The following is a 24016-nucleotide window of genomic DNA, read 5'->3' on the forward strand; positions in this document are numbered from 1 at the left end:
TTGTATTACTATCTGAAAATAGTCCTGCCAGAAAGAAACTACAAAGTGCTAAGGACTGGGAAGACATACCATATCATGTCAAAACAGAAATCCAGTAACTCAAGCAATCTGTCAGCATGTGGAAATGGTTATATTATATAGTTGTTTTAAGTATGTAATTGTTGTTGGTAGTGGTTAGTTGTTTTTTTAGTCATGTCTTGTTCTTAGTGACTCCATTTGGAGTTTCTTGATAAAGACTCTGGAGTAGTTTACCATTTTCTTCTCCAGCTCATTTTATGAGCTGGAAATTGAGGCAAATAGGGTTCAGTGACTTGCCCAAGATGATTCAACTAGTAGGTGTCTCACTCTGAAAGTCTTCTTGACTCTAGAACTGGCACTATCTACTGGCATCACCTAGCTGACTCTTTAAGTATATAATGCCATTAAAAAATAAATATTTTTTCAAACTGCAATAATAATTTGCCACAATCATTAAAATTAGAACTTTGGAAAGTTTTTTACGAATCCAAAATAACTAATCCATGACATCAGAATGGAAGGAAATGAGCAATTAGTAAGAATAGGCTGATTATTATAAGGTATAATAGACTGCCAGGACAATGTTTCTGAAAATATAAGGTAAGACATCAGTAGAATGAATTGTTATTCTGGAGAATATCAAGAAGACTGATTCTTCTCCATATTTTAACCATTTTAAATTGTGGTACACTGAAGTTATCTTTCACCTAAGACATACATGATTCCTCTGATCCAAAGGCTATCCAATGGAAGCACCAAGCTAAGTATTCTAGACTCTTTTTTACTTAACATAGCAGGCATTCAAAGAGAGGTGGGAACTCAGAATTAGGAGATTATCTAGGGATATTTTGAGCAATGAGGTAGCACAGCAGATAGAGTGCCAGACTTGGAATTAGGAAGAGTCATCTCCTTGAGTTCAAACTCAGATACTTTCTAACTCTGTGACCCTAAGTCACTTAAACTTTTTTGCCTCAGTTTCCTTATTAGTAAAATAGCAAACCATCCAAGGTACCTTTGCCAAGAAAACACCAAATGAAGTCATAAAGAATCAAATATAACTAAGAAACAACTGAACAAAAAACAAAAAAAAAACAAAAAAAAAAGAGTACTACACACACACACACACACACACACACACCCTTAAAATTCCCAGGCCTTTGGTTCACAAAGAAAAAAACAAAGCAATGAAACAACCCATGATGGACTAGACCTGACCTTTTTTGGGGGGATGGAACTAAACAAATGCATGAAAGACCACTACTCTAAAATAAAAAAAGTATATGATTTAGGTTTACCTCTCTGCCCAAGGACCTCTTTCACATGTCAGATAAAGCTGGATTGACTTCCACTGTCTCAAAGTGGCTAAGTGCTGGCTGTGAAGTTGTTTAAGCATGCTGTTATACCGCAGGTTCTCTTGACGTGCTTTTCTCTTAAATGGTTCCACAAAAAAATCCTAAAGTAAAAAATAATGCCTTTTAAATACAATTTTGAAGGTCATCTTCAATGTTCAGTATCAATAGGTAATCCTGGCTTATTGCTCTCAAGGAGCTTGCAATCTAATGTAGGAAAGTTTTAGCTTCAAATTAGATGGGAAGGCCCCAACTATCCTTTGGGTAGAGTTGCAAAGCAGATAGTGAAGCCTCTTTTTTCAAGGCATTTCGACTGACAAATGATATCAATTTCTAAAGTAAAATAATTTGAAGTGTCAAGGATGTGTCTGCCCTGTGTCACCATATGGAATCACAAAAGTTGGAATTGCTTAGTATGACCTGAACCTCCTACCTCTCTTCTCAAAGAAACTAGTTAATATATGCAGACATAATGCTTCTTTTATGCAGTCTATAAGCCTCTGGCCTCTAAGATCAAAGGAACACTGATGTAGAGTTTGAAGGGACCACAGGAGCCACTTATTCTTTTATTTTATTGATGAAAAAACTAAGGCTCAGTTTTATTGAACATTACTTACTGTATGCGTGATTAAGATCAGGCAAGTTAGGCTACTGGCTGTTTCTCAAATGTGTTTCTTTTGTATACTCTTGGTATTCAACATGAATACTTTCAGTATTTAAAAATATCTAAGAATGATTACCTGAAATTTGAGTTTGCTTTCTCCTCCTTCTCTGTCTCGTTTATGCATGTTGACCATTAAGGCTTCATAACAGTCCTTCCAATAAAGAGCCATAGACTCACAGCCATCACCAAATGTCTGAACTTCATACTGCTTCATATAAGGCATGATCTTGAGCAAAAGAGAACAACCACCCCAAGATTGAAAAACACTACTAACATAAGCGTAATTTAATTTTTAAAATTTCAGTGAAAAATTTAAAACTTACATATTTCTCAATGTAAATTTTCCACTCATTTGAATTGCAGTACTCTTGAAAATCCTCAAAAAATGAGGGACTGCCATTGGTGGTAGGTAATGAGGGAAGGTGCAAATTCATAAAAAGCAGCTCATAAATTTTAGACACCAGGGTACGAAAAAGGGGAATCAGAAATGAGTAGGTTTCTGTCTGTTCCTTGATAGACTGGCTTAGAATAGGTTCCAACTTTCCTAACAGGTAACATGCTTCAGCTTGGTTTTCAATCACTTTGGTCTGAAGAAGTGTATTCAGCTTAGCTGATGCCATGGCACAAACCTAACAGAGAACATTTAAAAAAAAACAACAGATAAGTATATAAGACTTAAACTTTCTAAAAAGAAAAACTCAACCAGTAAACACATATAAAGATCTTCAACTGACCATATCTAAGAGGGCAAAAAAGCAGTAGAATTTTACCTCTCTATCTGTGAACATTTTGATTAATAAATTTTGTTATGCTTTTTGTTCTTTTTTAATAATCATGGTAAGAAGATCGACAAACATATAAGAAGGGTAATAACAACAGAAAAATAAAAGCAATGAATCAAACTGTGGAGAGATAATCAAGAATGGATCAACTCACAGTTGCTCCAAGTCTGATAGTAAACCAAAGTAACTTCAAGGTATTTGTGTCTAAAATATCCAAGGTGTGCTTTGTGAAAAAGAAAAATCTAAATTAGAGATCATGCTTTAACACTGTCTGTGCTCTTCCAGCAAAGAAACCTCAACTCTAAGCCAAATAAGAATTTAGGCTCCATAAACTTTTAGTCTGGGATTTTTCAGGTTCTGTAAGATTAATCAGCAAATCTCCAAGGACATATATAAGTCAGAATAATGCTATCAACAGGCCATAGAATTCAATTAAAAACTGGGTGGATTTAAATGCATGATAAATAAGCTAGTTATGTTAGTTGCATTGTGTTATAGTTATCAACATTTTGAAATTTCCTAGTCAGACCTACATTACATATATATTACAAACTTTATTTGTAAAACTTTCCATTTTATATAGAAGCAAAAGAAAATAGCCTTTTCCAGAACATTATTAGGATACTTTAAAATAACTTGAAACAATCAAATAACTTCTTTCAATTAACTTTTTTTTTCAATTAACTTTTTAATTAAGCTTTTATTTTCTATCTCACTAACCAACCATTTCAAATAACGAAACGAAAGCAAAACCCTATTAACAAACATGCATAGTCAAGTAAAGCAAATCCTCACATTGACCTTATCCAAAAATGTGTCACATTTTACATATTAACTCTGTCATCTCTCACTAGAATCCTAGTGATAAAATATCCTGCTTCAGTTGGATTCTACTCTGTTAAAAAGACAAGGCGAATTTTAGTCTTTTTGTACCAATTAGACAAAATCCCAGAAATTTTAGAGCTAAAATGAAAGGTTTTTATAATCATTACTCTTTGATGACTTTATAAAGGCATTTAAGCTTTAAAAAAAAAAAAAAAAAAAAAGATTCTCAAGAGCCAGATAACTGAAAATTGTATATAGAATGGAAAAAAAATTAATCAAAAAATTCCTTTCCTCTAAGACATAATGCCCAATTATAAAAAACTATAAAAATGCCCCAAAATGAACAAGATTATATATTCTACAAAAGCTATAGAGCATCTTCCAATAATAATATGTATTAATCATTTGGAAGTAAATCTTATTGGTTGCAATAAACTGTTAAAACCAAGGAATTGGTCCTAAGAAATGAATTCTTAAACTTGCCTTTGAATTTTCCAAACTTTAATGTTTTAAGATTTACAAACCTGCAAATTATCTATCCCAATGAATCCCAGAAGCAAGTGGATTTGAATTTGAGAAAGTTTCACCCATTCTGGGCTATCAGAGTACCAGATGGACAGGCTGTCAAAGAGAGGCATCATATCTTCTAAAAGCTAATACAAAAAATAAATTGAGAAATAAAGATATTTTTATTTTCCTGAAAATAGTTTTCTTCCCAAACTAATACTTAGTACAAATATCAGAACCAAGTCAAAGTTAACAGTCAAAGGAAAAGGACCCATATGTACAAAAAATATTTATAGAAGCTCTTTTTGTGGTAACAAAGAATTGGAAATTGAGGTGGTACTCACTAGCAAGGGAATAGGTGAACAAATTGTGGTATATAACTGTGATGGAGTACTATTATGCCATAAGAAATGATGATGAGTTAGATTCAGAATAAGCTGGAAAGACTTATATGAACTGATGCAAAGTAAAGTGAGCAGAAACAAGAGAACATCATACACAGTAATAGCAATCTTGTAACAATTATCAATTATGAAAGACATAGTTACTATGATCAATATAATGATCTCAGACAATGTCAAAAGACATGACGAAAAACACAATCCATCTCTCGAGAGAGAAACGATTAATTCTGAGGGCAGATTGAAGCATATTTTTTTTTGGCATTTTGTTTTGTTTTGTTGTTTTTCCAACATGGGCAATTGAGAAACGTTTTGTATGACTTCACATATATACTGGGTATCATACTGCTTGCTTTCTCAATGGTTGGGACTAAAGAGATTAAGAAAATTTATAACTCAATTTTAAAAATTAATGTTAACATTTTTTTCAAAATTAAGTTAATGCATAACAATAACAACAATCAAGTTTACAATCAATGGAAAAATCCAATTGGTAAAATAATCAAAATTAATAGAGATAGATATAAAATCACTTTCCCTGATGTCTCTCTCATCTTCACACAATTAAAAAAAAAAAAAAAAAAAAAGACTGACTAAAGTACTCAAGTAAATAATTTCAAGAGATATTACTATACCTTTTCAGTCCACAGATTTGAGTTAACTAGCCCCTCTGTCTGCAGAAAATCCTGTATGATGAGTAAAAGTCGGAAGGCATTTTCTGCAGTTGTTGGACTAGTTTTTGCCTCTCTATTTTCTGCAACCGCCCACTCTAACATCTTCTGTAACAAACTAAGAAGAAAACAAAATCCTCTTAAAAACCATAACAAATAATAGGTCAAACCACTAACAACTTAAGCAACTTTATATTGCAGAATATAAAATAAACCCACAAAAATCATCAGCATTTCCATATAGTAACAATAAAACCCAACAGGAAGATATAAAATAACTGCAGAAATAACCCAGTGAATAAATTGACAGACCTGAAGTCAAGACTGTTCTTCCTAAATTCAAATTTGTCCACTGAAGAAAGAAGAGATGTTTGACTTTTACAACTGCACGATCAAGTGAAAGCACGAAAAAGACATTGGTGAGAACAAGAAAGCTGTTCACCTTCTGTGGACTGCTTTTGAATGTGTAAAGCACACCCTTCTCTTCTAGTTCCCAGAGCAGTTCTAAGATGGACTCCTATGAAGGTATCAATTTTTGTATCTCTATTACCTGTGCCCATTTTGAAGAGCTGAATGCTAAGCTCTTTTTCATGACATAATGTGGAAAAGGCACTAAGAGATGCCAAGCTAAATAAATAATTAGATTTATGAGATTGTCATGATGGTTAGTTGTATTCAGATCCCCAAATTCTGCAGAACTACTTCAATGGCAAGAAGCTCAACAAGAATACCAAGCCTGATGAGGTTTTTGCCTACCATGCACCTTATCAGGCTGCTATCTTGTCTGGCAATTCATTTGAGAACATGCAGGACTTGCTGCTGTTAAACATCACTTTTCTTTCCTTTTTTTTTTTTTTTTTATTAAAGCTTTTTATTTTCAAAAAATATGCATAGGTAATTTTAAACATTCACCCTTGCAAAACCTTGAGTCACAAATTTTTTTACTTCCCTTAGTCAGCAAGTAATCCAATATACATTAAACATGTGCAATTCTTCTATACATATTTACACAATTACCATGCTGCACAAGAAAAATTAGATCAAAAAGAAAAAACAGGAGAAAAAGAAAAAAAAGCAAACAACAACAACAACAACAAAAAAAAAATGATGAAAATATTACATTGTGATACACCATTCAGCCCCCACAGTCCTCAATCTGGATGTGGATGGCTCTCTCTATCACAAGTCTATTGGAATTGACCTGAATCACCTCGTTGTTGAAAAGAGCCAAGTCCATCAGTATTGATCATCACATGATCTTCTTGTTGGTTCTACTCACTTCCCTTAGCATAAGTTCATGTAAATCTCTCCAGGCCTCTCTAAAATCAATTTGCTGATTGTTTCTTTTAAAATAATAATATTGCATAACATTCTTTTTTTTTTTTTTTTTTTTTTAATAGCCTTTTATTTACAGGTTATATGCATGGGTAACTTTACAGCATTAAACAATTGCCAAACCTCTTGTTCCATTTTTCACCTCTTACCCCCCCACCCCCTCCCCTAGATGGCAGGATGACCAGTAGATGTTAAGTACATTAAAATATAAATTAGATACACATTAAGTATACAATTGCATAACATTCTAATACCATAACTCATTCAGTCATTCCCCAACTAAGAGACAGCCACTCTGTTTCCAGTTCCTTGCCACTACAAACATTTTTGCATATGTGGGTCCTTTTCCCTTTTTTGTGATTTCTTTGGTATCCCAGGCCCAGTTAGAGACACAGTTGGATTAAAGGGTATACACAGTTTTAGTTTTTTTTGTTTTTTGTTTTTTTTTAAATAACTTTTTATTGACAGAACCCATGCCAGGGAAATTTTTTTACAACATTATCCCTTGCACTCACTTCTGTTCTAATTTTTCCCCTCCCTCTCTCCATCCCCTCCCCCAGATGGCAAGCAGTCCTATACATGTTGAATAGGTTACAGTAGATCTTGGACACAATATATGTGTGCAGAACTGAACAGTTCTCTTGTTGCTCAGGGAAAATAGGATTTAGAAAGTATAAATAACCCAGGAAGAACAAAAATGGTATGCACAGTTTTATAGCTATTTGGGCATAGATCTATGTTGCTCTCCAGAATGGCTGGATCAAATTCACAACTCCACCCACAATATATTAGTGTCCCAGTTTCCCTACATCCCCTCCAACATTCATCATTATCTTTTTTGTCATCTTAGTCAATCTGAGAGTTGTCTTAATTTGCATTTCTCTCATCAATAACATCACTTCTCTTTGCTTTGGAACTGATATTGCTGGTGGAGTTATGGCAGTTCTAAACAATAACAACATCTACATCAAGCAATTACAGACTGTGCATATTTCAGACTTATGAAGGTGAGAGAAGTGCATTAAAGGATAACAACCAGCATGGCAAGTTTCAGCTCAAAAAATCCCTTTCATCCCTAGGGCTGTGTTCCTCACATTAAAGCTACATTTGACATTGATGCATATGGCATCCTCAATGTTTCTGTGGTGGGTAAGAACATGATAAAGGTCATCTAAGCACAAGGTCCAGGAGCTGAGAAATGCAAGGCTGAAGATTAGAAGCAGAAATAAAGCGACAACCAAGAATTCTCTTGAATCTTATGCTTTCAATATGAAGGCTATTGTAGAAGATGAGAGACTCCAAGACAAAATTGATGGTGAAGGCAAACAGAAGATTCTTGACAAAATGAAATAATGAACTGGCTAGATAAAAACCAACTGCTGAGAAGGAAGAATTTTGAGTATCAGCAGAAAGAACTAGAGAATATTTGCAACTCCATCATTACTAAGCTATACCTGAATGCTACCTGGTGGCAGCCCCATCTGGAGGTGCTTCTTGTGGACCCACTATTGAAAAGGGTGACTACATGCACCAGAAGAGCCTTCCATACAGCTTTCCAAAAAGTGAAAGACTCAAATTTGTAGTCAAGGTAGTAGCAGTTTAAAAGTAATATTTAAACTATTATGTAAATATGGATAGCCTGAATATTTGAATGTCTAAGGAGAGAAAGAAATGAAGAATACTATACTTTATTAATAATGTAAACAAATGGGAATGCCAATTCTTGTTCTCAAGAATAAAATTTAAAATTGATACCGATAAAAAAAAGAAATATTATGTGTGATAAAGCATGTAAAGATCTTTATGAACTGAAGCAGAGTGAAACAAAGCCAAGAAAACAATATGAACAGTAACTACAACAATGTAAATGAAAAAAAAAAAAATTACTACACACCAAAAAAAAAAAAAAAAAAAATCAAAATTAAATGCAACCAAATTACATATAGATCAAATAGGACTAAATGAAGAGATATGAGAAGTTACCTCTAAAGTACCCTTTTTTGTGGAGATGGAAAGTCTAGTGATGTTTACATATTGCATGTTTTTGGACAACTAATGTTGTCCTGATTTTTTTCTCCTCTCTGAAAATACTATTTGTAATATAGGCTGGCTCTTTGGAGAGGGAAAGAAAGTACTTTGGATAACTAAAATATTCTTGAAGAATGGTGAAGAAAGCAGTATAACTGGATTAAAAATTATTGGGGTGCGGGAGTTTTAACAAGGTGTAAGAAGATAGGTTTTGAAGAGGTTTAAATGCCAAACAAAAGATTTTATATTTGATCCTGGTGATAACAGAAATTTACTAGAATTTACTGAACTTGGGTGGAACTTCAATTTAGGAAAATCAAATGGGCAGTTGGAGGATGAACTGAAGTAGCAAAAGACTTTTGATAATCAGGCTATTATAATAGTCCAGGTATGAGGAGATGAAGGCCTGTATCAGAATGGCAGCAGTGTAAAAGTATAGAGTAGGGAGCATATTTGATAAATGATACAAAGGTAAAACTGATAGGGAGGATCCTCAATATTTGCAGGAAAGTTTGGAAGGGGAGAGGATTTCAGGAGAATGATAACGAAAAAATTAAGTTGATTTGGCATCACTTTTTATTGCTCTTATTTACACTTAATTTTGTTCTATAACTGCTTTAGTCATGAATTTATTTCAGAATTCAGCTACCTGTAATGGATTTAGTTTAGAAACATAGTTCTCTTGATAATGACTGTTCTGGTCTTGCTTCAAGGAATTCAGCTATCATTAGGAAATGTGGCTCAACACAAGGGATTTGACAGCTTTACACCATCAACTTATCTTTCAAGAACATCTGATTTGTTGTCCAAAGAAATTTGGGCTATTATTTTTGGCCTTGCAGGTAAATTCAAACAATGCCTTTTCTTAATTATAGGAGGGAAAGCTAACAGTCCTTCAATTCCCTACTTTTAGTCAATCATATTGCTCTCCACATCTTCAGGAATGGATCATGTTGCCCTCAATCTCCTGATGTCATCTACCCTGTGTAGTTCTTTGTTCTATGCTTATGAAAATGAGTTGGATCTTTAAAGGCAGTCATTGATCCTTTTATTGGTATACAGTAGCATGTCTCTATTAATAAAGTGATATTTTGCACAGAGAAGTGTGCCTCAGTTTATCATTCATTATCTGGTCCATCAATAACAATGAGTTCTATTTTGGATAGCTGAATTTAAATCAGTTTAAGAAGCCAATAGGCAGACAAAGATACAAAATTGGAGGTCAGCAAAGATTATAGGACTGGATAAGTAGATTTGAAAAAATAATTGTATTCAATTAGAATGAATAAAAATGACAATTGAATCCATGGTTTCTGATAAGATCACTAAGTGAAATAGTATAGAGGGAAAAGAAAGGCCCAGGACAGAACTCTGGGGGAACCCAGTTAGTGGGAGTGACCTGGATAAAGATCTGGAAGAGGAGACCAATAAAGAACAGTCATATAGGTAGAAGTAAAAAGGAATATCCTAAAAAGTCAGAGAAGTGAGAATATCAAAAAAAGGATGACTAAAATTGCCAAAAACTATAAATAGTTCCAGAATGATGAGGTTTGAGAGAAGGCCACTGAATCTGGCAATGAGAGACCACTGGTAACTGGAAATAGCACTTTTTATTGAAGATAAGGCTAGAAGCTACAATGTATCATAAAGAAGAGCTCAAATGAGTATGTTCATAAAGTGCTTCATAAATGTCAACCATTGAGTTTATAATCTAACAATCTTCCGTACAATAATGGCAAACTATCCTTTCTCTGGAAAAGATCCTGCTCTGAGTCCTCCAGAATGACAGAAGGAAGAATAAAACAACCAAGTCTCTCCAGGGCCAGCTTCTTAAACTGTGCTTCATAACCCCATAAAAGGTCTTATAACTCATTGTGGGGGTCATGAAATTATGATTTTATTATCTTTTTTTTTTATTTTTTATTTAATAGCCTTTTATTTACAGGATATATGCATGGGTAACTTTACAGCATTAACAATTGCCAAACCTCTTGTTCCAATTTTTCACCTCTTACCCCCCCACCCCCTCCCCTAGATGGCAGGATGACCAGTAGATGTTAAATATATTAAAATATAAATTAGATACACAATAAGTATACCTGACCAAAACGTTATTTTGCTGTACAAAAAGAATCAGACTCTGAAATATTGTACAATTAGCTTGTGAAGGAAATCAAAAATGCAGGTGTGCATAAATATAGGGATTGGGAATTCAATGTAATGGTTTTTAGTCATCTCCCAGAGTTATGATTTTATTATCAATAAATGTTTGGCCTATTTTATCTGTCTATATACCTGGGGTCACAAGAATTTTTCAGGCAAAAAAAGGTTTGGTTGTAAGAGGAAAGTTTAAGAAGACCTGATCTAGAGATCTAAATTTCTTTTTTTTTCTTATATAGATAGTAAAAGATAAATTAAAAACTTAATATATTAGATTCAATTGTGAAATAGGGTTTAGTGAGATGGAAATCATTTCTTGATTGCTTACCACAGTTTTATTTCCTCTGGAGGCCTAAGCAGCTCACTGGAAATTCCTGGTTTAGTCAGAGCAGAAAGCACTTGGCCCCTTTCAATCCAAGCAGCATCATCTGACCTTTCTAGTCCCCTGCACATCACATAGCTCAGAATGCTTGTCATTAATTGTAGGAGCTCTTCCTCACATCTCTGGGAGAAAAAAAACAAAATTAAAAATTGTTTTGGTGTAGAATGACTAATAAAAAAAAAATACATGTTTTAACATAATAACTTTAGTTCTTTGCATTTTTATTTAATAAACTGATCAAGAGTATGATTTCATAATATGCTTTGAATAAGACAAGATAGCAGATAGGTTTAATAAGATATTAAAATTGTCTCTTTTATGAATCAATAAGTATTCAGTGTCTTCTATGTCAAGCATTGTGCTAGTTCTGGGATACAAAGAAAGGAAAAAAAATACTTCTTCCAAGGAACTCACTGTCTGATGGGGTAGACAACATTCAAACAAGCACATACAAAGAAGATAAAGAAGAGAAAATACCAAAAATAAGGAGGGTTGGGAAAGTCATGATTTTAATTGTATCTTGATGGAATCTAAGAAAGCAAAGAAGCAGAAATTAGAAGGAAGAATTTAAAGCATGGAAGCAGCCTGGAAAAATGCTCTGAGCCTGGACTATCTTATTCTTGGAACAGAAGAAAGACCACTGTCATTGGATCAGAGAATAAATGATGGGAAAATAAGGCCTAAAAAGTCTGGAAAGGTGGAAGGAGGAGAAGTGCAGGTTATGAAGGATTTAGATTAACTGAGGACTTTATTTTATCTTGGTGATGATAAGAAAAAGGAGGCTGTACTCTGGACTTTCTCCACCAAGTACTAGGAACCTGTTCATATTGGAAGTTCATTCCAGCCCTGGAGAATTATCCTGGAGAATTAGCACTGTAGTTTCTCCCTCCTAAAATATGCAGGTACTTTCTGTATCTTTTGTATCACAGCCCCATTCTGAAAAATGTCCCCTCTGAAGTTAATAGAGATTTCTTAATTGCCAAATCAAAGAGACTTTTCTCAATCCTAATCCTTCTTGACGTCTTTATAATACTCTCCTTTGAGTAGTTCTGACACTTCTGCCTCCTGTTTCTGCCTTTTCCTTTCTGGCCATTCCTTCTTGATTTCCTTTGTTGCATCCTACTCACACTCAATTCTGAGTGTTCTACTGTTCTTTGGGCTTTAGTCTCTTCTCCTATATTTCCTCATCAGCTACCATGTGGTCACTGATCATCTCTAGGTAAGAGGATTCTCCCATCTACATATTTAGTCCCAGGTCTGTCTACTAAACTCCAGTCCCATATCAACTCTTTCATGAACATCTCAAAATGGCTATCTCGTAAGCATCTCAAACTTAACATGACTAAAAGAGAACTCATTCTCCCCTGCACCTCCCAAAATACCCCCAAATTTTTTTCATTCTCCAACGTCCTATTACTGTCGATGTCTTTTTAATCACCCATGGCCTAAACCTCTTCAACTTCCTTAACTGTCAAAATGCATAAAGTTTTGGAATGAGAGAAAAAGTGGAGGCACTTAGTGAAAGATCATGCTCTCAAGGAATATAGGACAAAAAGTAGCAGGGATGGCTAAAAAGAATAAGTTTTTCAATCGACAAGCATTACATATATTACTGTGTGCCAGGTATTGTAACATTATTAATGAAAGAAGTAAACTAAGACTTAAATTTCTGGGTTTATAAGAATTAGAACATATATTTGATGTATTAACATTTTAGGAAATATTAGCTTATATTTACTTATCTATAGCACTTTAAATTTCACAAAGTACTTTCATATAAATTATCTCATTTGATCTTCACAACAAAAATAAACACAATTTGCCACACTTATTTCAAGGCCAGAATAACTTAGAAAGATATTATAAAACACAATAGTCAAAAACTATTTCTGTCCACAAATAAGCATTTGAATGAAAAGTAGTAATCCTTACCTCTTGACTTTCAAATAATGAATGGTCATCAATAAATCCCATGTCATTTGTAAGGCTGCACTCTTTGTCAAGCTGTACAGAAAATGCTTTAGAAGAACACTCTATCGGAGATGGTGTGCTGGGCAAACTGTCTGGTATTTGACTTCCACTATCACTTAATTCCAATGAGTCAATACCAGTGAGATCCAAACTCAAATGGGAAGAATTATTGAGCCATAGTTCTTGGTTTTCTGCCACTGAGCTATCATCTAGCAGTAAGTTTGTGTTAGAATCTAGAGACTGTCTTTCTTCCAAGCACCATGGATCAAAAGCTGTAGTAGCTAAGACAAAAGAGTTCACTTTCTCCCCTTCTCCTTTTTCATCACAATACTTTTTTGGATCTTCAGGGACATTTTTTTTATCTTCTTCCTTCACAAAATCAGTCCTGCTATGCTTAAATCCATTTCCATTTACAAAATTTAATTTTAGAAAAAGTCTAACCAAGGTGTCTTGCCAGCCTACTTGTTGAGAAACCTGTTGGGCTACATCTGGTTGGGCCTGCAGCATTTGTAAAACCTGCAAAAGGATTAGTAGGAAACAATGTGATAAATGTTTTATTACCATAATAATATAATAATCCTATTTTCAGTAATTAAAACAGAAATCAATTCTACTATTCAAAATGCTAAGAAACTGATTTTAAATTTTTAATGTGAAATTTTAAATCATAGTATTGTGATGTATAGTTATATATGATAAATAAAATCAACTTATTTCTTGCTATAAAGTTTGCTTATACAAATTTACATTTATTGAAAAATTTAAATAATCTTTGTCAAGTATTTATCAAGTAATGAGAGCAAAACTAACTTAGTGTACATACAACCAAGATAATCATATTCATCAACTTACACCGCAAAATTCCTATGTGAATAAGTGAAATCCACTAATATTACCAGTCATCCAGAACTGAAAAATTTAAATCATGTTTGACTTTTCCCTATCCTTCATCAACCATACCCAATCAGTTAAGCAAGACCTTCAATTCTTTCTTTGAAATAATGTCTTTCACATATAATCTTCCTTGCAATTTTTAACTACTATCTATTATCTAAATTCTTATCAATTCTAATGCAAAAATTCAACCAGCACTTATTAAGCATTATCCATCTAGAATCTTGGATTCAATAAGAGGATAAGAGAAGAAGAGAATGGCAAATTTAAGAAAATATAAGATAAATAAAAAATAATTCTAAGGAAAAGGAACAATATTTAGAACACAGTACATATTTAATAAATACCTTTTCAATTATTCACCTCAGTTGAGATGAAAATTAAGAAATATATTTATTATTTTAAAAAAACTAGGAAAAAAGAGAAACATATTTACTCCTACAAGTCTAAGATTAAAAATATATGAACTATGTAGACAAATTTTGGGGAAAATTGTTAACCTATGCGTCAAAAAAACAAGAGCATCTTATAAATTCACAATATACTCAATTTATAGCAATTTAAATCCTGGTAATAAACTTCACAAAAGGGTAAGATAAATGAATTTTTCCTACAAAATTTTCAATGGGCTGGAAAATGGATAATAAAAGGTAAGCTCCTAATACTCTGAAAAGTTCATTCTCTTGACCCTAAAACAATTAAGCTATTCTTTAGAAAACTCACGGCATTAGATTTTATATCAGAATGCTAAGAGCCAAAAATATACTAACTATATGTAACCCAAAAGAGCCTAAAACCTAGTGATTCCCACAGCACACACTGCTATATTTTAAAATGCTTTAAAACTTACTAACCTTTCTGCATATAGGCACTCTGACATGGGTATCTGCTTTATGAGACATGTACATTACAGCTAACAGATCTTTGAAATTCACAACAGTATCTGTGAGTGAGAAAAAATTAAATATAACGTTAAATTATAGCCATAAAACCTGGAAGGAGATTACTTTTATAAAATAAAAAATGTAGAAATCTTCAGATAAAATGTAGAAATATTCCAAATATTCCCTCCTCTGAACTTCTATAGCAGCCATGATCTACACTAACATAATATTCTTTATATAATGATATTCTTTATATAATATTTATTTAACAATAAATGTTAAAAAAAAAATCTTAAAAGCTGTATAAATTTAGGGATAGGGTTAGAGAGAATAAATCATCAAAAAAGGAACTTTTAGTTTTATCCCTAAGAGTTTAGGCATCTTAAAGGAAAAGTGTAATACTCCTCATGTTTTCCTTAATGACTCTTAATTATGAACATTCATTCCTTGGTAGTAACGAAGGCATAACATTACTGAATGAACTAATATGTGTGGAGTATTTGTAATGTAAAAAGTAGTCCAGGGGGAAGATTAAACATTTCAACAATATCAAATATACTTCTAATCTTATTACTAAGAATTTGACTTCAAGAATTTAATTTTGATGGGAATAGCAAACTCCTAACAGATAACTTGGAAGGCTGTCTTGAAGAACTGCTGACACTCAATATTCTTCCTCCTTCAGGCAACCAGATAATGAGTTTCTTTAAATTTAATAAGACTAGGAAGTCTTTAGACAGCAGAACATGAAGTTCATCATAAGGTCTACATTTAAAGACTTGTTATTAAGAAAATTACTTAAATGAAGTTAAATATAACTTTATCCATACCTGTATTTAGGACTTGGTTAAAAAGGTTTTTTATAAGAGAAACATTAATTGGTACTTCACTCAGAAGGAGTCCCAGCCCTGAGTAACCAACATCTCTAAGTCGAATACGCTGTTTACTCCGTTCATAGACTTTAGTGCATTTTAGCATCTGTTCTATGATCTGTAGGAAACAAAAATAATACATTTTTAGTTCTCAATGTAGATCACTTAAGTTTAACAACCACACAAACATAAAGGAAATGAAGACTAAAAAAATTAGAATTCAAATGAAATATAATCACAAGTTTTGACTTCAGATGACAGATAATGAAATATCTATTCCACTCACTGTAGACAGACCAGAAGTAAGGAAAGAGAGATAGAAGGTCATAATGGATAAAATACCATTGTATGACACTGGGCAAAATCACTTAACTTCTTCTCAAGCGTAAAACATGATTGTTTTCTATAGCCATTCAGGATCTTTTCATTCCTAAATCTATAATCCTATGAATATGTCACATGCCATCAGAAATAAAGAGTATGTCAAATTGTTTTATTTAACTACATGTATTATTACAAGGTAAGAGACTTCTGATCAGTGCTTGTTATTGGAAAATGGCAACAAAGTAATAAATTTTTTTAAAAAACTTTAAGGGAAGAATTACATTTTAAAACTAAAATCTCACATCTGTGAAAGCATTTTCATTTATCACTTGGGAGGAAAAATTAGAAATACATGAGTATACAATGCTTTTGAAAAAACTTTATTACAAAATATACCAAAAGATTAATAGATTGATTTTGTAGTAGTAAAGAAAGAGAAGCTAAGTGAGTATACATCAATTAGGAAGTAGTTGAACAAATTGTGGTAATGAATATAATGGAACATGTGACAAATGTGCAGCATTTAGAGATATGCTAGAAGAAGCAAACAAACTAATACAAAACAAAATACACAAAAAGACCATAATGATATGAAAGAAAACTAAGAAGCTAAAATGTGGTGAAAATTATAACCAATTTTGGTACAAAAGAACTGACAATGCAACACATCTGCCTTCACTTGGCATATTTGGAGTCTCATGTGGTCACTACACTATAGTTTTTGCTTCTCTGTGTTTCTTTGCTACATGAAGGGTTCAATTCTGTGGGAAATTATCAATAAAAACCTTTTTTTAAAACTTTTTTAAAATATTATTTCACACTGAATGGATGCCCATCAATTGGAGAATGGCTGAATAAGTTGTGGTATATGAATATTATGGAATATTATTGTTCTATAAGAAACAACCATCAGGATGATTTCAGAAAGGCCTGGAGAGACTTACATGAACTAATGCTGAGTGAAATGAGCAGAACTAGGAGATCATTATATACTTCAACAACAATATAATATGGCGATCAATTCTGCTGGACATGGCTCTTTTCAACAATGAGATGAACCAAATAAGTTCCATTTGTTCAATAATGAAGAGAACACAGGGAAAGAACTATGGGAAATGAGAGTGAACCACAACATAGCATTTCCATTCCCTCTGTTTTTGTCTGCTTACATTTTTGATATCCTTCTCAGGTTATTTTTACCTTATTCTAAGTCCAATTTTTCTTGTGCAGCAAAATAACTGTATTGATATGTATACATATATTGTATTTAACATATTTAACATGGATTGTTCTACCTGCCTTCTAGGGAAGTGGGTGGGGGGAAAGAGGAGAAAAGTTGGAATAGAAGGTTTTGCAAAGGTCAATGCTGAAAAATTACACATCCATATATCTTGTAAATAAAAAGCTATAATAAAAAATATTATTTCACCCCTATAATATAAAATCTGTAAGTAGAGAAAAATTCCATCCCCCAGTTTCATTCTGTAATACTTTAGTATGCACTTGTTTCTATAGCTGTAGCTAAAATTCTGCCTTTCACATTCCTGTGGAACATGAGTTGAAAGATAATAAAGTTTGTTAAAAAAAACTTTTTAACTTAATATAATCAAGACTTACATGAACTGATGCAAAGTGAAATGAGCAGAACCAGGAGATTATACAGAGCAACAATAAGACTATATGACAATCAATTCTGATGGACGTGGCTCTCTTCAACATTGAGATGATTCAAACCAGTTCCACTTGTTCAGTGATGAAGAGAGACATCTACACCCAGAGAGAGGACTGTGGGAACATAGTGTGGAACACAATATAACATTCTCACTCTCTCTGTTGTTGTTTGCTTGCATTTTGTTTTCTTTCTCAGTTTTTCTTTTTCTTCCTTCTTAATCTGATTTTTCTTGTGCAACAAGAGAATTGTATAATATGTATACAATCGAACATGTATTTCAACATATTTAACATGTATTGGACTACCTGCCAGCTAGGGGAGTGGGTGGAGGAAAAGAGGAGAAAATTTGGAACCAAAGGTTATGCAAGGGTCAATGCTAGAAAACTTACCCATGCTTATGCTTTGTAAATAAAAAGCTTTATTTTTTTAAAAAGAAAAAGAAAAGACATATAATAAAGTTTTAAAATTCCTTCCCTGTTATCTAAGACTGGAGGAAAAGAAGATTCCCAAGTACCAAAAACTGTACCAGAAATAAAGCAACTTTCAAAGATCACTATGATGAGCCATTTTATTTATCTACTTACATAACAGCATCAAACTGTTTCAAAGACAAGAAAACAATTTTTAAGTAGACCAATTTACTTGCAAAAAAAATAATAGGGCCAGGGAACTTCCTAACTTCCCTAGAGATAGCAGCAATATGCCATAAATTATGTGTTCCAGTATATCTATTCATCATGAATAACATTGACTGACAACATTATATTCAATCCCTCAAAGGCTACATTTGCATCAATACCTTCTTCTCACCCCCTCCATCCCATTCAGTCTCAGGAATTACCAAATCATTGACACCCCGCTATGAGCTCCTATATTCTATGCAATTTTTGTTCCTTCCAAAAATGGACGACCTGGTAACATTAACTCAAAAGCAGCCCAAAGGATGCTTAATACAATCACTCCAATGACATCAAGGGAGGCAATTAAGCAAACTGCATAGGAAGTTAAGTTATTTTCTGTTAATCTTATATAGATGATTACCTTTTTTTGTTTTGTTTTGTTATTAAGAAGGGAGTGGATTCAGCCAAGACTTAAAGCAAATATTGTAGGCATCATGAATAATTACAATTCCACCTTCAGTTTTTAACTGTTCTGGGGCTGCCACATAGATACAACTTAAGTCAAGCTAGACAGTAAGAATTTAAAATTTGAGACAATCTGGCAAAAGGGTTAAAAACATTTTCAAATAGTCTGGAGTTCACAGATAATCTTTTACTTTTAAAAGTATCAAATAAAAGACATTTTATAGAAAAGGAATACAAATAACAGCTTCAAGTTGACAAAGAATGAGAGAAAAGCATAATTTAGAGTTATGGACTGAACTTTAGAAGAATCACAGAATCTTTTTTCTTTAATTTAAATTTTTTTATCAGCAAAAATTCGATTTCTTTGCTTCTCATACCATACTCCTTCCCCACTGTCCACCCCTAACCACAGAAATGAGAAAACAATAAAAACAAAACCCCTGTTAAAAATGTGCAGTGCAACCTGCATTTTTGATTTCCTTCACAAGCTAATTGTACAATATTTCAGAGTCTGATTCTTTTTGTACAGCAAAATAACGTTTTGGTCATGTATACTTATTGTGTATCTAATTTATATTTTAATATATTTAACATCTACTGGTCATCCTGCCACCTAGGGGAGGGGGTGGGGGGTAAGAGGTAAAAAATTGGAACAAGAGGTTTGGCAATTGTTAATGCTGTAAAGTTACCCATGCATATATCCTGTAAATAAAAGGCTATTAAATTTAAAAAAAAAAAAAAAAAAAAAAAAGTGCAGTGCAGCAAAACAAATTCCTACATTAGTCAAGTTCAAAAAAAAAATCTCATACTACACTGAGTCTTTCATCTTTGTATCAGGAGGTAGATAGCATGTTTCATCATTAGTCCTATGAAACTGTGATTGGTCATCATGATGATCAGTGTTTCAAAGTTGTTTAATTTTAACATTTTATCATTACTGTATAAATCGTTCTTCTGGTTCTGGTTACTTCCATCTACAATGATTCACATAAATTTTTCCAGGTTTCTCCTCTTCATGTCTTATGACACAACAATATTCTATCACATTCATATACCCTCACAGGTTAAGCCATTCTCCAACTCACCCTCTACAAATTCTTTGCTCCCCTTAAAAGACTATCTATGTGACCATATTCTCAGTAGAAACCCACAAGCTCTTACTGCATATACATTCCTACAAATTCTGGCTATAATTTTTCATATTCCCAAGTAAACAGCATGTGGTATGTAATATATGTAATAGTACCTTAAATATCAGTTCTTTTAATCTGTCAGAGTACCTCTGATTTAACAGCAACACATAGAGTATATCAGCATTTCCTGGCTCAAAGAGTAGTAAGAAAAGTTGATCCCGTGCTGGACTGGTATGAAGCAGACTGCAGAGGACATCCAAAATTCCAAAGAGCTTTAATAAAAAAAATAAAAACATGTAAAACAACTGAATATATCAAAATCCATATCAGAGCTCTTCAAATGAGTCTGGCAAAAAAAAAAAAAAATTTTTTTTATAACCTACAATATTACACCATTATACCTGGAAGAAATAATGTTTCTTCATCATTCTTTAAGCATGAGGTTACTTTTTGAGATGAGAAGCAAAAGGTAATACAATGGTTTGAACCCTTCTCAAGAGATGGAAAGCAAAATTAATTATTAAGCAAAACACGGTAAGGGTGTTTTCTTCTTCTTCTCATTATTTTGCAGTCCCTACACCTAACTGCTAAAATTAATTCATTTGATAGCCCCTACTACAGGGTCATTTTCAGACAGAATATGCAATAAAAATGAAATAATTACAAAAGGATAAAAATATGTAAACAATTATACAATTTATTTCAAATTAGTAGTAGCATGTTACATAATTGAAAGATTAGCAAAGTGGCAAAAGCACTTTCCCAAAGACACTCATGAGAAGAATGGTCTCTCTCCCTCTCTAAATCTCTTAATCTTGTCCATCTGACCCCTCTAACAGCACTCTTACTTCATACTATGGTTGCTGGTTGATTCATGTAGTTTATTCTTTTATTATCCTGTTAAGATTCCTAGACAGGAAAAATTGTATTGTTTTTCATCTTGTACTCCCTGTGTGTAAGGGAGCAATTGATATTTAAAAGGTGTTTAACTGGTTTCCTCTATAATTTTCTGTACTTTATTTATTTAAAACGTTATTCTGAAAAGGGGTTCACAGGTTTCACCAGACTGCCAGATATGTCCATGACACACAAAAGAGTTTAAAAGCCCTGGTCTAAGGCCATGTCTTAGATGGAAAATGCTGTGAGCCTCATTTTCCTTATCTGAAAATCAAGAACAATGTTTTCTCTCTCATGAGGATTAATGGAGGAGCTTATTAAGAAAAAACTCTAAACAATTATATAAATAAGTTTATAAGGCATAAAATTTGGAATATAACATAAAGCTAAAACAGATATAAATTTACAATTTGCTTTCTGAATGAATACTTGCTAATAATAAATACCATGCTAATACAAAATTTGGTTTTGGCAACTCTTGATTATTCATATTATATAAATAGTTCACATGAATTGAAAAACAGATTAATCAAAACACATTTCATATGAGAAATTGCTGAAGAGAAAGACTTACTTGTTGCTATAACTCCCAGCTAGCACACTCAAGCATAATATTGTCTGTTTTAGTAAATTCATATTATGTAGTAACTAGTTAAAAAATTATTCATCCAATGAAATGCAATAAACATAGCAGTAAATACAACTTATTTTTACAATCTGACTGTATAAATGCTTAAATACATTAATCTCAAAGTACCTGTTCCTCTTCAATGATAACAGATATGTATCCCATGATGCTCTGTATTTCTTCCAGAGTAGCACCTTTGCTCAAAAAGTATTTGATCAACCCATACAAGGATGTCCGTATTGTTTGGACATCCTCTGGGGACAATTCACTGCTTTCTTTACAATCAGTTCTAGGAGAAAATCAAAAAAGTAAAAATGAACTGTTATTTCTTTAATCAGATCCAAACTATGGTTTTCTGTGGACTCTAAATGCCAAGATTAAAAGTCTTTTTATATTTCATAATAAGACTATGAGAAACCAGTGCTTTTCAGCCCCAATCACCCCCACTAGAAAAATCCATTTAAAAACAAAAAAGGACATGAAAAATGAAAGAATTGTTAGAAAATTAATAATCCAGTAATTTAGGTAGAAAAGGAGGAATACTATACAAACTGAGAAGCAAGGGTATCATACCCATAATGAATTCGAAGTGTATCCAGTAGAAATTGCACACCATACTTCTTTCGAAAAACCCTCCTGCTATCTTTGATAATGGTAGAAAGATACTGTATATGACCTAAAATAAAAATTTATTGTTAAAAGAGTCATCCAAGGGGAAAGTACTCCATAAATTGCTAGATTTTTTTCAAACAAAACTGTAACTTTTATTTAATCTCACCAATCCGAAAGGGAAAATCTCCACGATTCCAGATACGAAAATCAAAAAGTAAAAATTTATACATTTGCTGCAAAAGTTGAACATTTTTCTCCACTGACACTTGCTCAATTAGTAGCTGTACTGCAACTAATACATTCACATCCATTAAGTTACTTGGAACCTAAAATCCAAACAATAATAGGACTCAAAAAAAGGTTTAAAGTCACAGAGTAAATAATTTTGATTACAGAATTTAATAAACTACTATGTAATTGATAAAAGGAACTCTTGAATGAGGGAATTTCCCTTACCAATGCAGGTTCCCCTCGCTGAAATTTGTAATTTTAATAAATTGCCTAAGGCACTAAGAGATAAACTAATTTGCTGAGTTCAAAGAGTAAGTGTTAAAGGGGCAGAGGGTTGAACCCAGATGGCTTTAAAAGCCACTTTTCAAACCAACACATCAGTGTTTTTCTGTATATAATGATATAAAAACAGATGTTGAAATATTATTTAAGATTAAAGCAATTCTTAAGGTTAAATCAGAAAATTCTAAGGTATTATTTTCAAAAGTAAGTTGTTTTTCTTCACTCTAAATATTGAAAATCAAGAATGTCAAATCAATGTTAAATACCACAAATACTAGGAACTGAAATAAAAGGTGTGATATTTTATAGACTATCCATTACAGAGGGTCTCCCAAAATCTTAGTGATATTTTAAGTTCTTAGAGCTTATACTCTCAAAAGTTTTAAGCTATTAAAATCTTAAAATGGCACACAGATTTTTATATTTGTATAATGTAAAATAAGACAGGTTCCTACACAAACAGATTCACTAAATAATTCACCAAATTCTACTGGATCAATGTAAAACAAGCAGAATTGTTTTCAGGGCAAATATCTACTTTTATGTAATAACATATTTGCTTACCTTCTGCAGTAAAGCTCCAAGTATTGCAGCTCCATGGGAGTGAATGAAATTTTCTTGATTGATAGAGTGTCTCTGAATAAAGTGCTTGACCACCAGGATAAACATTGCAATTAAATTCTTCTCTAGTCTAGATTCTGTAAAATTGCAGGTAGAATAAACACATTATAATAATTTTTATCATCCCTTTCTTATTTTATAATGTACTATCAATTGGGTTCAATTAATTTTATTCATGTATCTGCACAATGTAAGTATCAGAGAAATTTGTATTTTAGAGAGAGAGAGAGAGAGAGAGAAAGAAAGAGAAAGAGAGAGAGAGAATTCAGAATACTGTCTTATTTCCCAAATGTAATGACATTGAGGCAACTGGTTTTAAGTAGAAGTTTTTGTTGCCAAAAAGCAAAGCTATGTTACATTTCTAATGGAAGCTTCATAAATTTTAATTTTCTCTTACACTTTTCATTTAAAACTTTTCTGAACTACCTCAGTAAAAAGGAGGGTGGAATCTCATTGTAAATGTAGTACCTGTTTTTGTCTTTGTATTAATGAATTAAATTTATCATCTATTTAATTCCCGTTTCCAGAAAAACCATTTCATGTCCATCTTGCAACAGTACCTGAAGCTTTTGTAGAAGATAGTATTACCCAGTCTCCTTCTATAGGAGTCATCATCTCAGAAAACATATTTTCCTTATTTCTTTCAGTTATCTGTCCATCAAAAAAGCTGATTTGTTCCAAAAGCGGAAAGAGGACATTCAAGCCACCTATGCAATTTATAACATCCTGAAAAAACAAAATGTAAATTTTACCTAGAAAATGAAAAATAATATGGAAATAATATCATA

General features: G+C 32.7%; 1 protein-coding gene across 5 annotated transcripts in view; it reads right to left on the reverse strand.

Moving 5' to 3' along the window:
• NBEAL1 (neurobeachin like 1) overlaps positions 1-24016 on the reverse strand; it is a 188210-nt gene that overhangs the window by 60957 nt on the left and 103237 nt on the right. For all 5 annotated transcript variants that reach the window (XM_031958300.1, XM_031958299.1, XM_031958298.1 and 2 more), the window contains 15 exons: positions 23789-23954; positions 23172-23305; positions 22261-22420; positions 22056-22158; positions 21612-21771; positions 20071-20229; positions 15702-15861; positions 14842-14930; positions 13055-13609; positions 11069-11244; positions 5182-5335; positions 4163-4291; positions 2355-2660; positions 2108-2257; positions 1314-1471 (listed from right to left, as the gene is read on the reverse strand). In XM_031958300.1, coding sequence (XP_031814160.1) covers positions 1314-1471; positions 2108-2257; positions 2355-2660; positions 4163-4291; positions 5182-5335; positions 11069-11244; positions 13055-13609; positions 14842-14930; positions 15702-15861; positions 20071-20229; positions 21612-21771; positions 22056-22158; positions 22261-22420; positions 23172-23305; positions 23789-23954 — 2759 coding nt within the window. The remainder of the gene's footprint in view (positions 1-1313; positions 1472-2107; positions 2258-2354; positions 2661-4162; positions 4292-5181; positions 5336-11068; positions 11245-13054; positions 13610-14841; positions 14931-15701; positions 15862-20070; positions 20230-21611; positions 21772-22055; positions 22159-22260; positions 22421-23171; positions 23306-23788; positions 23955-24016) is intronic.

The sequence above is a fragment of the Sarcophilus harrisii genome, chromosome 3, assembly GCF_902635505.1.
Source record: "Sarcophilus harrisii chromosome 3, mSarHar1.11, whole genome shotgun sequence".
In the NCBI taxonomy this organism is placed as follows: domain Eukaryota; kingdom Metazoa; phylum Chordata; class Mammalia; order Dasyuromorphia; family Dasyuridae; genus Sarcophilus; species Sarcophilus harrisii.